The 17,900-nt window shown below is 32.7% G+C and overlaps 1 protein-coding gene across 1 annotated transcript in view; it reads right to left on the bottom strand.

The window, feature by feature from the left end:
- LOC106474580 (2-oxoisovalerate dehydrogenase subunit alpha, mitochondrial-like) overlaps positions 1-17,900 on the bottom strand; it is a 29,535-nt gene that overhangs the window by 5,372 nt on the left and 6,263 nt on the right. The window contains exons 2-7 of the mRNA XM_013935268.2: positions 16,362-16,553; positions 8,027-8,222; positions 7,470-7,631; positions 6,726-6,870; positions 3,281-3,342; positions 111-252 (exon numbers count right to left, since the gene is read on the bottom strand). Of these exons, the coding sequence (XP_013790722.1) occupies positions 111-252; positions 3,281-3,342; positions 6,726-6,870; positions 7,470-7,631; positions 8,027-8,222; positions 16,362-16,553 (899 nt within the window). The remainder of the gene's footprint in view (positions 1-110; positions 253-3,280; positions 3,343-6,725; positions 6,871-7,469; positions 7,632-8,026; positions 8,223-16,361; positions 16,554-17,900) is intronic.

Raw genomic sequence — 17,900 nt, 5'->3', positions numbered from 1 at the left:
TAAAAATAGCTGAGTTATCATGGCTCAGAAAGAAAATTTACTAATTTCAATAGGTATTTTGTAGGGTGGTAGTAATACATTTTTATAGATATTCAATGTCTCTATAATACCTGTATGTCATAGCCTCAATAAGCACAGGCTTGTTCTCCATCACACACAGTTCTCTGGCAGCTTTAGTGACGTTATAGACAGCTAGTGTATCATTACCATCTACTCTTATGGATGCTATTCCATAACTTGGCCCTCTGGATGCTGAAAACAAATATTTCCATCATTTGTACACGTCCAAATAAATCACATCATATTTTAAAGTCCATTAAAGTCATATAAATACTATAGGAATTAAAAATTTTAAGAAAATTTACTGACATTTAATTGTCTATGTTATAAAACTATAATAAAGATATTTTGTGTTTTCACTTGTAGTACAAACATTGTCCATAGAAAGAAAAGTATGTTTTACAAAGTAACACATGGAGTAATAAAATAAAGGAACATGGTAACAGGGTGTAGAAACTAAGTAGAGGGTGGAATACCTAAAAATCTATAAACAAATAACATTAAAAATTAACCTTAAAAAATCTATTAAACTTTAGAAGAAGTAATACTTTGATTTGGCCTAACTATTTTTAACTCCCCAATATTCTTACTTTTCTTGACTGAGCAAAACTAAAATTTATATAACTTTTTTTTAATCTACTAAAAACTATGAACTAAATGCTATCAATGTTAAAAGTTTATTTACTCATGAATTTGTTCTACAAGAATGTTAGAAACCAAATGGTCTACATTTTATAAAAATCACAAAACTGCTGTTGTTTAGTTTTCCAGATTTTTTTGTCCAAATAAGCTTTAGGTATTTAAAATGTTCCATAAGAGAATAACTACAATATGTACATTTATCTCCCAACATCGTGCAATTTCAATTCTTCTCAAAACATTATCATTTCCACTATGATACCAAACATAAGAAGTTTTTCAACATCTCTAGAGCTACACATTAAGCATATGCATTGTTGAATATTTATAAATGATAAAAAAGTTAGTCACTTATCATTCATCTGTTGCAAAAACAGTTTATACTTTTCTACAATGCTATCCAAGTAAGCCTAAAATTTGCAATACAAATCAAGTCAATTAAAAAAAATGAAAGAGAAGATTCCACTTCACAAAATATGAGAAGGACAGGAGCCAATGAAATGTCAGTATTTAAAAATTTTGCTGTCAATTTCAGCGTTTGCCATTGTTGGATCTCGACTTGACCAGCAATCAGAATTATTTAATCCTTTTACAGTTTAGCTAGAAAGCCTGTTAAATTACAGTAATTTTTATATAGAATATTCTGCTTTTTTGTGTGTGACAGTATTTTTTGTTCTAAGATAGATATTTGAATTTTTCAAAATCACTTGCGAGACACCTAAAAAAGGAAGCTTATGTGTGATGGGGAACTTCTTTCTTACAAGTGCAAAGGCTTGAAAAAAGATAAGATTCCAGATACAAGTACCAAAGTACAGACAAATCTGTATATTATGCTGGTGATGTTTTAAAACAACATATTGAGTTACAACTACTCCATGATTGAATTAAAATGATGCAACACATGTAGAAATACTAGGAAATTGAGTATCAATAAACCTTTTTTTTCATTTAATTTTCTTATATAGCCTAATAAGTTTCTGATTTTTCATTTTAGTTACTTTTATGACAATACATAAAAAATTTAAAAGGGTCTAAGTGCATCTGTCAAGAAATGAAATTAAAGGAAACATCTATTCACTTTGGCTGTAAGCATAAAATGTAATTGCCTGTTACAATATGCAGTTATTCTAGATAGAAAAAGGAGAAATTTAAAATTATTTCATATCTATTTGTTACATGGTAGTTACAAGGTCAATCAATTTGACTGACGCCATATACAATTAATGCTAGGACATAAAAATCAACAGACAAAAATACTCTTACTGAAAAAACTTTTGATGAAAGATGAAAAGAAGTATTTCTGGTCTTAACATAAATATCACCTTGCACTCAGACTAAAGTCTGTTATACACAAAAAAGTTATATATTTTAAGTATTTTTACTAAAGATATATATCTGAATTTATTAAACTTTTACTGAGTTAGTCTAACTTTTTTGTGTATAACAGACTTATAACATTTACTAAAAGCTAACCAAATTTTGTGAAGATGTATTTAACTTCATAATAATAGAAAGTATAGTTTCATAGTTATATGATGGTTGCAAGGTCGATCAAAATGACTAAGCCTATGTATAGGGAGTTAAATCAAGGGAATCAAATACTCATAACTCATTTATATTTACTAGGCAAACAAGTACTCTAAATTTAAAGGCAAAAAAAAAGAATTTAAAATATCATCAATTTATTACATAAAACTTTATATAATTACAATTTTATATTACAAAGCTTGAAAAAACCCTTTCAAAATGAATAAGAAGAAAACTACCTAATTTTTTACTCCTGACCAACTAATAATAGGATTGACTGTTGCATTATAAAGTCCCCACAGTTGAAAGGATGAGAGTGTTCAGCAAAGAGTTTTCATCCTTTTAGATATATGCATTGGTTTTTTTTAGATGTTTAGAATGTTTTTCATGTTGCATTAAAACAAAAAGGGACAAAAACAACTTGTAGTTTGTTACACTTGCATATTGGAATGAAATGTTATTATTTTCAATTTACTAAATTTCTTGCATGTATAATGCAGAATTCTTACAAATGTGACCTCTTGTCATCTTTTGTTAAAATGCTAATTAGCTGACATTTTTGAGCTAATCCAAAACCATGAAGAGTGCACCAAATCAAATTAGGTATTATCCAATATATTTTTGAGAACCAGTGGACAAATAATTGGGAATGCAACAAATTAAAAAAAAAATTCCAAATTAAAAAAATCCATGACATTCAATGACTATAATAAAATGCTAATTTTCCAGAGTATTCAAGGAATGGATTTCATCAAAAGAATTTTCCAGGACTTTCCAGGTTTTCAAGCACTGAAGAAAGCACCAACAAAAGAACAGAGAGAGGGTTTTCTCAAAATAAATTTGTTTTCCATTTGTAAAAATGCTGAGAATGTATAATGTTGTGCATGGTGTAAGTTTTGCAGAAAAAATATTATTCCTTATAATTTTAGGTTTTTATAATCTACTGAAAATATCTTTTAACAATTATCTTTAAAAACAAAATTATTTTATAGCTTGTAATACAGAGATGTAATCAAACAGTTCATATAAAAAAGGAAAGAAAGATATACCATACCAATTCCATCCCCACGATACTGTTCATTCGTTGGTGTAGATATAGCATAGCCATTATTCCGACTGAAAGTACAAAACATAAATTGCCAACAAAATGCTTTTATAGAATATACACACAAATCATAGAGAAAATATCTAGGATTAATTTACAGATCAAAAAATGCTTTTCTGTGTTCTTTTTTGACAGAAATGAAACACAAAGATGTGCAATAAATACTTTGTATTATATATTAGAAAACCTAAGTATGTATATTAATATAACTTTTGATACATACAGTTCTGAAAATCAGTAAAATCATTGAAGCAGAGTTTTCCACATATAAAACAAGCAAATTCAAAGTACTACCAAGGATAAACTTTAGAGCTGCCTCAGTCACATTCATCTGTGGAATTACCCAGACAATTGTTAATTATGCTGTCATTTAATTAAGCTAAGGAAGTACTGTAGTTGAATTATCATTACAAGTTAAACCCCCAATATTCATATTGTGGTGAAGTTGGTTTACATTTTTTTTCAACACTACTCTCTTTCAACAATTTTTTTTCAACACTACTTCTCTTTCAACAATATTTTTGTCATATCTTCTTTTGTTATATTTTGTTCAATAACTATCACATTTCTGGAAAGATGAGCACCATTCAAGCATCAAGAGCATACTTAATTGCACTTTTTAGGAAAGATTTATATATATTAATACTGTGGAGTGTTGTCTCAGCTACAAGTGTGGCAATAGGGATTGAGCGTTTGGTACAAGGTAAGTTTTGAATCATTTTACAATACCATGAATATATTTGTGGGTGGATATATCATACCTTTTTGAAGAAAATATACTAGTACGGTGAAGTTATTAAGTGATGTAGAATCAAAAAACACACAAAAGAACCTTCAGAAAAACCTGGACAGCATAACATTTAAGTTAGCAATGGACTGAAAAACCATACCCAGTTCCAAGCCTTCATCCTGAAAGTGAAGGCACAGTTTAAAAATAAAAACCTGCATATCAAAAAAGACATTGCAATGAAGCTGGACATATCTTCTGGTACTATTAACAAGATAACAAACAAATTCATGAAGATTCAGAAGCCAAAAATTCACCTTGAAAAAAATTGTTTTCTAGAAAAAGATTACAAAGAACCTAGAATCACACTAATTTCATTGCTATATACCTATGAAGTTCATTTTTACAATTTCAACAAACTTTTGATATCCTTTGATCTGCTTAAGTGTTCTTCGAAAATTTGTTCATATGTGCCGTGAAAGCTGACATTCATGTATGGTGGAGAGTCAGGGGAATGTATTTTTGATATGAGTGGCAACAGATGATGTTCATTTACAGTAGAGAGTCTGTGGGAAGTTTGTTAATATGTGTGGTGATAGCTGACATTCAAGGTGTAGTGGAGAGTTTGTAGAAGTTTGTTAATATGTGTGGTGATAGCAAACATTCAGGTACAGTGAAGAATCTGTGAATAGTCTGTTAATATGTGTGGTGATAGCTGACATTCAAGGTGTAGTGGAGAGTTTGTAGAAAGTTTGTTAATATGTGTGGTGATAGCTGACATTCAGCTAGAGTGAAGAGTCTGTTAATACGTGTGATGACAGCCGATGTTCGTACATTGGAAAAACTGTCGAGATTTTTTTGATATATGTGGACTGAGATTTACCTTGTCTTTTACAGATGCTTCTTACAAAAAAACTGTAGTGTTAGAAAATAGTACATAAACCATTTCTATTATTCCAAACATAATAAAATTTGCCATTTAATTTTTTAATTTCAAGAAATATTTTCAAGCCTTTTACATCCAAACCATTAGACATGGGTGTTCTATAAAACAATATCTTAATCGTTATGTTTCTTAGTGTTTTAAGTGGGGGTAGATTAACCCTTTTACTACAGGCTTGGTAAATTACACCAACCTTGTGACCATAAAGTGACAATCAGAGTTTCCATACTATAAATTCTAACATGTTTTGTGTATCTTTACAAAATCTTTCAAGCTTTTTGTAAACATTACAAGTATTTTTACTAAAAATTTTGTCTGCAATTATATGGAGTCAGAGTGTTGACTACTCCAAGTACATAGCGATTTTCATGTTAAGATTAAAAATAATTTTTTTCATCTGATAATTTTTAAATTTCATTTGCATAATCTCTAAATAAATATCAAACATTTTCTTCTTCAGAAAAACTTTATACCTTATCTACCCTAACTCTACATGGGATCATGTAATTTGACCACCATAAAAATTAGAAGATAAATCTAAATTACCTTTTTTCTTTATAGAATGACTGCAAATTGCAACAAGAAAACACAATTGTTTATCCTAAATAGCTTAAAGCTAGTAACAGTATACATCTGTTTATACTTGATATTATTGTTTTATTGCCCTTTGAATCATGTCTAATAATCCCACCACACAAGTTGTAAATTACTCAGGAATGTGCAACTCACATTACTGTATCAAATTATGTAATACACAATCTGCTTGCGAGCATACTTTGTGAATAATTTTTATTTTTCATTATCATACCTAACCTAATCAAATAGGTTTCTAATTTTTTAATTTTAGTTACTTTATAATAATAAATAAAGAATACACATGAAGAACAAGAAATATAGTACTTATTTGAGTCTCTTATTTTTTGCTGTCGACTGTCAATGAAACCCTGCTTTTTATACTAATGATACTACTACACTGAATCTTTTATTTAATTAAATAAGATACTTAAGAACACAGAATAATAACATGCGCAAAAACAAACAATGTTCTATAGCTATCACAATTTCTCTAGCTTTCTAGCTATGAGATAAGAGCCTTTAAAATTCAGCTAACTAACTATAACATAATACACTATTTAACAGCTTAAAACTATGCTATTTGTTGTAAATAGTAGAGTATAAAATGTCAGAGAGAGCTATTGGTAATTTGTGAAAGAGAGGATGTGACAGAAAGACATTGCAAATAGGTATGATTTTTCTAGTTTATGGCTTTTTAAATATATAATATTTAAGACTATAAAAATCATGCCTTGCCTGAGTAATATCTATATCATAACGAGTAATTTACACTAAATTCCATACTTCTTGGAGGGATGATAAATAAATTAGAGAAGAGGGAAGACCTACAGAACAAATGTAACAATTCTCATACTAGAGTTTTTTTTTTATACTTCCTTGTAAAATTAAGAACTTAAAAACTTACTATTTATATAGTATTAAAATGTGATTTATTAACTAAGTTTTGATGCTGAGTTTATTTGTACACAATGATAATAAAGTTTAATTATATTTTGAATGTAACTCTCTAAAAAGTCATGACATGTACACTTTGACCTTCCTGTAGCAAGAGACTTAAGCAAACATTTAAAAAAATTGTACATTAGAATAGAAATGAGATTTAAGGTTTAAAACAAACAAACAAACAATTTTTGAAATTTCAGTCTCACCAAAAGAAAATTACAGGACAGTCTAAGGTGGCTGCAAAATTCAGGGCTGCATGAGCATCTCCTTCACTGGCTGCTCCTTCTCCGAAGTAACAGATGACACATAGGCCATTCTGGGCTCGTTTAAATGCATAAGCGGCCCCTACAGCTAGAAACACAAATTAATGTAAACTTTCTTTGCAGAAACAAATCAATCATAATAAATTCTAAATGGATCAAGTTTTAGTATGAGACATTTATTCCTTCACTGAAGGATATATGAAGACTGCCTTAAAATTTTTATCATATTAAAACAGGGAGTAATTTCTTACTAAAGTTGTAAATTATTTTTTCTCTTCAATCTTTTTATATTACAACAGTATTCAAACAGTTTAAATTTACTCAAAATGTCAAGCAATCAATTTTCAGTCACTAAAGAATTTAAATACTCCTTAATATTATCTTGGTGATTATTATTTTTCATTAAATGTGTAATGCTGAATTTAGTTAGAGAGAAATAATATTTGTATTTTTAAAAAATATGAATCTTTCATTGCTTATTGAAAAATAAAAGCACTTTTTTGTACTTTGAAATTTGTTGTAATGGTTTTGATAATATTTAAAAATTTATATGAAATTTTGAATGAACTGTTCTTCCTCGAGTTCAAACATCTTACATTGGTTGAATAAAATCTTGAAAAATTTTAAGATAGCTCCTCTTTTGGCTCTTGGAACAAATTATAACATCTTCTTTTTAACATACCATACCTTGGGGCATTTGAGTGGCTAGTGGAGAAGAAATGGTGATGAAATTTAGGTCTCTGGAACCATAATGAACAGGCATTTGTCTTCCCTTACCAAAGTCTTCTTGGTTTCCATAACACTGGTTCATAAATTGATCTAATGTAAACCCTCGCCACATTAAAACACCTTGTTTGGAAAGAGAATAAAAAATTAACCAAAATGAGAACATTGTCAATACTGTTTATGACATGTTGTTATAATACATACTTGATTATTATGCTGATCTAGATTGTTAACGAAAATAAACCAAAAAATTACCTAAAAATGTTTTAACTAATAACATTTTTAGAAAGATAAACTGGCATCATCTTTGTTTTTCAAACATAAGGAATATGACTGTTAAGAACACATTTTAATTAATGTGTCCAGTCAGCAATTCAGATAATTATTCTGTAGGAAGATTTTATATAATACAAGCTATACACAAAATGTCACAGAAATTCTGTGCACATTTCTCTCTTTAACGTTAAAATGAAGTCTTCTAGAGCGGAAACATGAAAATGTATGAAGATATCACTTACCTGCTTCTCTATACTGACCAAATACCAGGTCTTTTGGATTTAATGCAGCTGCACTTCCAAAGTGAGTGCCTTCTTCACCATAATTGGTCATATAGAAAGAGATACGACCCTGGCGCTGAGATTCATAGAGGATTCTATCCATGGTGTTCAATAATGTCATGCCCTGGTACATCTTGGTAAGGATTTCTCGATCAAGCTAAGTAGATAAGCATTAAGTTTTTATAAAGAATATTCAAATTTCAATGGCTGATACAGGTGTCTTAACTTAAAACTGTGTTTTATTGAATTAAAGTCTTTTGTAAAGTTCATTTTATTAAAATTTTTGACAGAAGAACACAAAACATACATTGTAGGCATGAAACAAGCAGACACTGCATATAAAACACAAGTTTACCAAGTGAGTCCCACAGTGTCAAACTAACAAGTTTTCTAGATACTCCCTTTACTCATTCTTTCAAAAAATTTCATAAACTTTCAATCACTAGGAATTTCTACAATATTTTGATATTTTTTTCAAATGACAGTTAAAATCATAATTATCTTTTGTCAATCTTTTTTAAACTTTTAGGATGAAGATTATTTCTTTTCAAAACTACCTTGAAGTTCCTGAAAGTTTCCTAAAAATACAGATATGACTTAATTCAAGTAGTACTATACATTTTAATAAAAACACTGAAAGTGTCACAATGACTATTAACCAAAAGCTCTTGAACAATTACATTTCTAGCTATATAAAAACAAAGGAAATGAAAGGTGACAGGGTTTTTAGCACATCTATATACCTATCCAAAAGTTTTAAAGAAATTCAAATTAACAGCACTAACCACACCATAAGGCAAACCAATTCACAAAGTTGTTATTATTATTAGTAGTAGTAATAATAATGTTAGGCTTATGTTAAAATCAAACTTTGACCCATACAATAATTGAAAATTACAAATCTGGTACTTAATAGCATTTTTTGTGTTAGACTTCTTGCTTCTACTGAATGGAAACATGCTATCAAGTATTAGGTTTGTAATTTTAGAGTAGTGGGTGGGTCAAATTTGATTTCATCTGGACCTTATTATTCATTTTGTTGATGCCTTCATCCAGGGTATCTGTAGCATCAAAATACAATGTGCTATGTAAACAACACTTAGTAGTTAACATGTGTGGCTTTTAATTTTTCCACTGAATTATTAATAAAGATTAAAAAAAAATTTTATCAGCAATTTAGTTAAATAAGAGTAATATTTTTTATTACTTATGATCTGTCATGAACTAATATGTGGGAGTGTTCTGTTTTAAATATATAAACAATGATAAATAAACAGAAAAAATCCTAATAATAAGCCTGTCAAATCATGGATGGAAATAAATAACCAAAGTTAACTAAAAGAAACACAATATCAGTAATACTTTTTATATTCTTTTAATGAAATGTCGGCTTGCAGGTAATGTTTCTTTGTTATTTGTTTATGTTTTCTATTATTTAGATGTACTTGTATGTATTTCAAATAGAAAATTAGTACATTCCTTACACAAATTATAGATATTTATTAAGAATTTAACTTATTTTTAATGTCTTCAGGTCTAGCAATTTTAATGACTGTGACCAAGGAGAACCATCTCTTCAGTATCTTCTGACAAACAGTCATGCCTTTCACTTAGTGATTCTTGATTAGAAACTTCTTCCATAGGCTCAGCGTGATAAGTTTGAATGTTTATCATCATGTACATCCTCTAACCCCATCTCTATTTTTACTCTAAAATCCAGCTGGACTCAATGTAGTATGACAACCAAAACTATTCACACAGTTTGTGACTTGCTACCTCTTTAATTTTTGGTTTAAGTGGAAATGCAGCAAAATATCAACAGTTTTTCACTATTTTTTGGCCTTTAGGTTATATGCGATGCAGTCAAAATTGCAAAGACTTACTACAGAAAACATGGATTTAAGGCTAAAATTACAGGACACAAATATAACTCCAGGTACTTTTAACCCTCTTGCTACAGGGTCGATAAAAGTGACCGAATCCATAACCCCAAAGTGACCATCAGAGGTTCCGTACTATAACTTTTGATATGGTACATGCATATATAATGTATAATGGCTCTAGAAATACACAATACTCCATTCTTTTTATTCCAGGTGGTAGCAAACAGTAGCTCTTGAAAAAAACCTATATCATACCCCAATTTCTCTATTCTAGCTTATATTAACCAGCATGCTCATTATTGATGTATGCAATATCATACCACACTTTGTTCATTCAAGTTGGAAGTTAAAATTTTCCTACACTGAAAATGTATTTCCAATAGGTACTTATCTCCTCTCACATAAGTAGCTATTCTTGTTCAGTGCTGCCTTCTATATACAATTTTCTTTATGCATGCCACAAGCCTTCTATCTCCCCTCCATTGGAATTGAATGATTCCAATGTGTGTCTCATACATTTGCATCATGAGTCAACCCTTCATCAATAAGAGTGTGACATACTCTCATGATGCCTGTAGCTCCCTCTATTCAATTCTACTGAACTATCGCTTTGAGTTTTGGCAGAAGATGGAAGCACTGGTTTTCAGTAGGGAGGAAGGGTGGGAAGTGTGAACGAGGGAAGTACCTATCGGAAATACATTTTCAGTGTAGGAAAATTATAACTTCTGATATGGTACATTACTTCCACTCACATAAATAGTTATAATCCCACATTGAATAGGTGGAGGGAGTAGTGAGAGGGAAAGAAAGAAGCATCCAAAGGACACTCCCTCAGATGAGACAGTCAGACTCTAAGATCTTATGTGGGGAACCGCACCACTTCTGAACCAGATATACTCTTCACCCATCTTGGAAAGATGTTGCATATATGGGCAGAAAACAGAAGAGCACATCCGACTGGGAGAGAACTATAGCCAGAAAGTGATCCAAACAATGCAATATTTATGAAATTGAATTCCAGAAATTATAAAAATGGGTAAAATGAAAAAGATGTGCCCTAGGTATAGAGTGGCTAGGGCACAAGGAACCATACACAGCAGGTCATCTACATCCAAAAACTAATGTTGCTGGGAACCCACATCCATGGAGGAGTAGGATGAAGATCATACTATCAGTAATTCAAATACAAACCAAAACCTGGCCATCAGGTACAGACATCAATGTGGGGATAGGAAAGAGAATCATACCACTGGCAAATTGACTATAATCCAAAACCCAAGCTACCGGGAACCAACATCCATGTGGGGGTAGTAAAGAGGATCATACTGGTGAAAAGTCAACTACAATCCAAAACCCAGCCATCTGGTGGGGGTAGGAAAGGGGATCATACTGCTTTCACCTCAAGTTCATGAGACCAGAAGAAAACTAGTACCCCCTGGCTCATGAACAGAGCACATGTGAATATAATAAGTTAATAGACTGATCCAGGAACGTGACATAAGGTATCAAAAAGATGTCTACATAACTTAAACCATATCCTTCAAAAGTGAAATTGACTGGAACCACCCCATACACATTAACATCCTCGGAATAAGATACACCAAGGAACTGCAAAAGAAAAAGAACTGTAACAATCCGCAATTACCTCCAACGTGACCCACAATACTGATGAAGTATAAATGAGGGAGGAATATACACATCTGTAATACATGTGTGAGGACTTATGTCAATTGATTCTATTCTAAATCCAAAACCTGGCCACCAGGAACCGACATCCACATGGGGTAGGATGAGGGATCACAATCGTAGGGGGTGGACTATAATTTTGAGATCTCACTTCAATTTGTTTTGTTATTTTGTTTGTATTTCATTAACCCATTCAGGAGGATACCTTCACAGTCCAATGGCTTGGAACTGGAAAGAAAAAAGAGTAAAACGTAGTGGAGAGTCTGGAGGAACGACAACATCTGAGAAAGTGCAATGGGTGAACACAAAACTCTATTTGTAAAAGCAGAACATAGAGATTTATTCAATACAAGGCATGTTAGAGATGGGCAGCTATCCCCTTCTGCTTTACCCATGTAGTCCGTGGGTGAGTATGGTCCAGGACAGGCAAATTTATGAAGTAATTCCATTGTGAGTAAAAACCTACAAGTAATGTTGTGGAACACCCCATCTCTACAGTGTACACTGCATGGCCATGGAATTATAATATGCAAGTTGACATGGCTTGACAGTGCAGCTTTTAATATTAATATAAGGGAAGAGGGCTCCTGAAAAAGAAAAATAAGAAAACAAAAATACTACCCAGTCAAAGTCTCACTGAATTCTGATATTCTAGAATGGATACAGGCAGAAGACGATAACCCAAAGAGGAAGAGAACCGCGATCTGATGCAAATAGTGAGAAATGAACGTATCATGGGCAGTCCACATGTCCAATTGAAGAAGTACCTCCAAAGGACAATGAAGATGAAATGCTAATGAAAAAGTACTGTGTCAAATTGGGTGAGAAGACACTTGGAACAAATTACGGGTGAAGACAATGAAGAGGAAGAAGCCAATCGAATGAAGAGCTGAACCCAATTGGCAGAGAAGGAAGGAGAAATAACATGAACAGCGGACAGTTGCCAAGGAAGAAAGAAGCCTATCCAGATCAGGACAAGGATAAAGGTGTAAAATGGAAGGAAGTGAAAGCTGCTAAACGGAGGATTTATCCTCAAGAGCCATCAACGTGTGAGGAAGGAAAAATGATCCAGAGAAAGGAGAAGATATCAAGAAGGATAAAGAGTACATGAAACACTGAGGGCAAATAAATGGACCACCAACATCCACAGGTGAATAGGAGAAGGAAAGAAGACTGAAGGGAAGGTGACACAAGGAGCACTGGGAGAGTGGTTCGAATGTAGGCAAAGTGAGGCAGTTCAGGACCCCATCTGGAAGAGCAGCTGGCCATGATGGATGGTAAATCCGCCAGGACCACATTCACAGGTAAAGTGTACAAGAGTGAAATACCTGTGGGATCAGGAAAAACAAAAGGTGTGGGACAGGACTGCTCAAAAATCCGATATCAAGGAGACAGAAGACACTGGAACCAGAAACCAATAATGGAAAAATTTTCATGAAGGAAGTGTGAATGAAACAAGCCAGAAAAGAGATTAACTGTGGGAGAAACCAGATCACCTCGACAATGACTAGAAAATAACCAGGCATAAAGACGGATGACAGGAAGATCTGGATGAAACACCAGTGAATGAGAGTGGCTAAAAAGGGATTGAGGCAGAGAAAAAGGTAACAGAGGAGGAAGCTGGAGCTGGAAAAGCAGTGGAAACCACAGCTGAGATGGCCAGGAAAGAGCTATCAGAAGGACTGAACGTGGAGTGTCAAGTATGAACAAAATCACCTGGAGAAGAAGGAGAACAGGAGGATAGAGAAATGTGTAGGTCCAATCCTGGCTGAAAACATCAATAGCCAGAACAAGAAGACAAAGAGACCAAAACCAAGGCAATTTGTGGTTAAGGGACATAGCAAAATCCCCAATGTGAGGAGTACCCCACTGACATCAAAGCCACTGGAAAACAAAAGGATCAAGAGACTGCTTTGTCTGATAAATGTTGTCTAGACTGGAATCCAATCCACGACAAGAGCAAAAACACCCAGAACATGACACTCACTGACAGGAATATTGAGTGTGTGGGCCCAAAAAGAAGATACAACATATGAATACAGAGGGATGAAGAACAAGTGCTACCCTGGTGAATGAGATAAGCAACCAATATAGAAAAGTCAGAATGGATCATTACAAGACAATTTCCAGCCAGATGGAGAAAATGAACCAAAACACGACCTATAACGAGAAGTTCCAGGACGTTGATAGGATCAGACCTCACAGCCACAGACCAAAAACCCCAAATCTTCCAGTTGATCAATCCCAAAGGGATGAGTCCATGAGATGTGGAAAACTGGATGAGGAAGAGGGACACCTGCCAACGTGCGAGTCATTACTAACCACCAACACTGATCGACAACAAAGGTAGGAGGAAGGAGCAGAAGAGCCAATAAAGAATCCCTGTAAAATTCTACTGTTCGTGAAAAGCCCATGAAAGAGCCCCCACATGAGCCTGACCCAAGGGACTAAAGTTACTATGGAAAATCACATCCCCAATAGAGATGGAACTTTGCGCTCTGTAATCAAACTGAAAACCCATCGAATGAAGTCGAAGAGGAGAAGGGCGGGCCCAACTGAGATGTGTGTAAAAAAAGAAAAACACCCAAATGGTTAAAATATTGGACAGGTCACAGTAAGGACTTCTCCAACTTGATTAACAGCCCATTATAGCTGCCTCCAGGAGCAGCTGATAAGGATAACTGTTTGGAATGAGTGAACAGTAGCCAGTCAACCAAAGAAAGAAGAAAGCACAACCAGAGAGCATATAAGTGATGAACGAATGTTATGAATGCCTGACAGAACATACAAGGCTGAATTAAGTCCAAAGGGCAGTGTGCAAAACAGAGAGGGTTGCGAGTGACGAAATATCGAGATATGCAAATAAGCATTTGCAATATTCCTCTTTGTCATCAATAAACCTGGAGAAAAAACACCTAAGGGTGAGAAACGACTCTAAGGTAAAATGGGGCAGATTGAAAATTAAAATGAGGTGTGACAAACCTAATACAAGGATTTGGCACAACGATAACAAACAGCTTGGAATAAAAGCCTGGAAAAAAGATGATGAACAGGTGCAATGGCCTATAGAGACAGAAAATCTTGTACTGCCTCAGACAGATGCAAGCTGGTGGCAGAATCCCAAGTCTTGGGGAAGGAAAAAGGTATCAGGGATAAAGAAGGTGGGAAAAGAAATTAGATGACAAGTCCCATTCATAAAACCCAAAGAACTGTAGTGAAAGATCACCAAAGGATAACAACATAATATAGTCAAGCTCCCACTGGACTAGAATTCTCTGGTTATACTCCAGTACAGTTGGCAACATTCCCATCAATGTTGAATAAAATGACAATATGAGAAATCCTTTATGTTGTAACTCTAACTGTGACAAACATGCAATCAAAGATGAAAGGGTCGAGTGTTGAAGCACAGGTTAAACACAAGATTCCAAAGTCACAGATAAACGAACAAAAAACACAGAAATCCCGTAAAGCGAAAGTACCCAGGACAAGGTTACATCGCAACTCAGAAAATCCCAACTACAGGGAAATCACCTAAGTGAAGAGAGAGCCAAAGATGACAAATGAGCCAACTTGGAGGTAATACCGAACCACAGAAAAATGGATAATTGGATAAAATATAACATATCCGAGAAATTATGTAGAAAAATGTCATACTGGGCCTAGCTGATTCTGCAGGAGGGGTAGGGAAAACAGGGCAAAATCCAGAGGTGTAAAAAGGCTATCAAATCTTCATCGGCCCAAACACGTTCAGCTTGTTCAGGAGGATTAGTGGTTTACCCATATAACAATCAATCTCACGACGGATAATAGCAGAGAAATCCAACAACAGGTTTCTCCCACCTGTAGCCTGTGAAAGTAGTGCGAGAGGTATAACACCTGAAGAGAGAACAGAATTCATTATAGAAATATGTAAATCAAACAAAAGTATTTGATTTAAAATATGTGGGAGTGAGAAAAAATAAAGACAAGGAAATTAAGTTAAATTAAAAGATTTTTTCATTGTAAAGAAAAAATAATAATGAAGAAATTCCACTTTTGCAATTAAACTATTAAAATCATGATTCACACGAATAGCACTAACATAAAAACATCTGAATATGAGTACTGCCAAACAAGAAGTGATAGTTTGGTAGAATCGAATAGAGGGAGCCACTAATAATGGCACTACTTTTATCACCACTGTCCATTCTAAGAGTAATTAAACAATACTTTATTGGCTTATTACAGTTGTATGAACTTAACACATAAGATGGGAGCTTGATAAAACCCTCAATGTTGTGATGTCAGTGAAAACTATCAAATGGAGTAACCTTCTGTACTCAGAATCTTGCAGTATAAGTGACTGAAATGCATGAATCACAAGTGTATTGAGGATAAACAACAGGAGTCTGTGAATCGTTCTTCTGAAATGCATAATAGCAATTTCTGAAAGAGTCTAATAGGTTACGCTGGCAAAAATCACACCACTAACTAGTAATTTGCAATTTTTCTAGTGTTAATTCAAAGCCCTATTCAGATAAACATTTTGTTTGAAGAAAGGGATATAAAATGAAAGTGGATTTTCACTTCTATACAACAGATGGGTATTCAGAAAAAAAAAAAGAATTTGAAATTGAAAATCATTGATGCTGATGAATAAAAACTTTATACTTACTAATTTAGTTTACATTTCTATGGCTTATGCATTTGAAAGTTTGGAATAAATAATGTAACAGATGATGTACCTGAGGATCTTCTGAAGAATTGATAATTTTTCCATCTCTATTAGTAACTCTATACACTGGTATGCCATCATAAGTATCAGGCTGGATAAATTCTAGTTTTTCTGTCCAACGAGATCTTGATCCAGGAAAAACTGGCCTATCTGTTTCTTCAAGTTTTGGTATTTGTTGAGCTGGCCCTGATGTGTTTTCATACTTGTTAAAATGAAAATATTGGTAATACAATCAGATAAAATAATTTTCCAATGATAGAAACAAACTTTATCTTAAACATTCAAAAGAATAAGTAAATAATGTTAAAACAATGTAAATATAAAACAAAGTTAAATTTTAATCCCAATCACTAGCATGTATTGTTTTTATATTCAATGCACAAATAATGCTAAAAAATATTATTGCATTTATAACATTTGCATCTGGGGAAGTGATTTTAGAATTCTACTAAATAATTAGTTTTCATCAGAATAATTAAATTTACAAACATAAAGATTTGCATACCTACAGATAGTAGTATATATATTCTAGATATATATGATCTTTAGAGCAAAATATAAAAAAGAATCAACATACATTCTATAGTGAATTATCCTAAATTACAGAAGGTACATTAATGATACTTTGGTTACATTTTGTTCTAAAGATTCTGCACCTAAATTTGTAGTGTATATTTTACAAAAATAATATATAGTTTTATTCTTTTAATAGAATTTTAATATAAAAAGTGTTTAATGCACTTAGATTAAACAAATCATTCATTTAAAACTTTGAAAAAAATATAAAACTTTAAAAGATAAACAAAGAAATACTGATTAAGATTAACATTATTAAGTCACTACAATATCCATATCATTACAGCTGTCATCCAAGCATATGGGATGAGTCCATGGCTCATGCTTAAATGAAAGTCTATGATATCATGGGAATTACAGAAACTTGGTTAGATTTGGAGACACTGATAATAAGAATTATTTTGAAATTCCAGGCTATAAGTTATTTGATGTTGATACCTTTTAACATAATAGATGAAGTAACTATGGACATTATGACATCTAAGAGATTCAACATACAGTGTTCATATATTAGTAAAATTTGCTGATGACAGTAAAATCTTGGGTATTTTTAGCTTTAATGAGGATGTTGAGTTTCCACAGAGTATCCACTGGTACAGTGAACAAATATTGCTATTATAGCTTTATAGTATATTTACTGACATATTGATTGTAACTCAAAATAGGAAATTATTTCTCTTGATCTTTCTACGTATGTCACTAGTTAGGTTTCACATGGAACACTGTGTACAGTTTTGGTTTCTTTATCTAAAAAAGGATGCTTATTGGAAAAGGGCTCAGAGGAGGGCTACTAGAATAATTTTGGAGATGGAAATGTTAGTTTATAAGGATAGGTTCCTACCTCTTAATTTATGTTAACCCTTTCGAGATGGGTCACGGATGAAAGGCCATGTTATCTCTCATTCAAAATTTTATTGAATTACTATTTCATGAATTTATGTCAATAAGTTTGGTATCAAACTGTAGATTATAA

Source organism: Limulus polyphemus, unplaced genomic scaffold (genome assembly GCF_000517525.1).
Source record: "Limulus polyphemus unplaced genomic scaffold, Limulus_polyphemus-2.1.2 Scaffold7389, whole genome shotgun sequence".
In the NCBI taxonomy this organism is placed as follows: Eukaryota; Metazoa; Arthropoda; class Merostomata; order Xiphosura; family Limulidae; genus Limulus; species Limulus polyphemus.
This window is presented reverse-complemented; position numbering and strand designations above follow the sequence as displayed.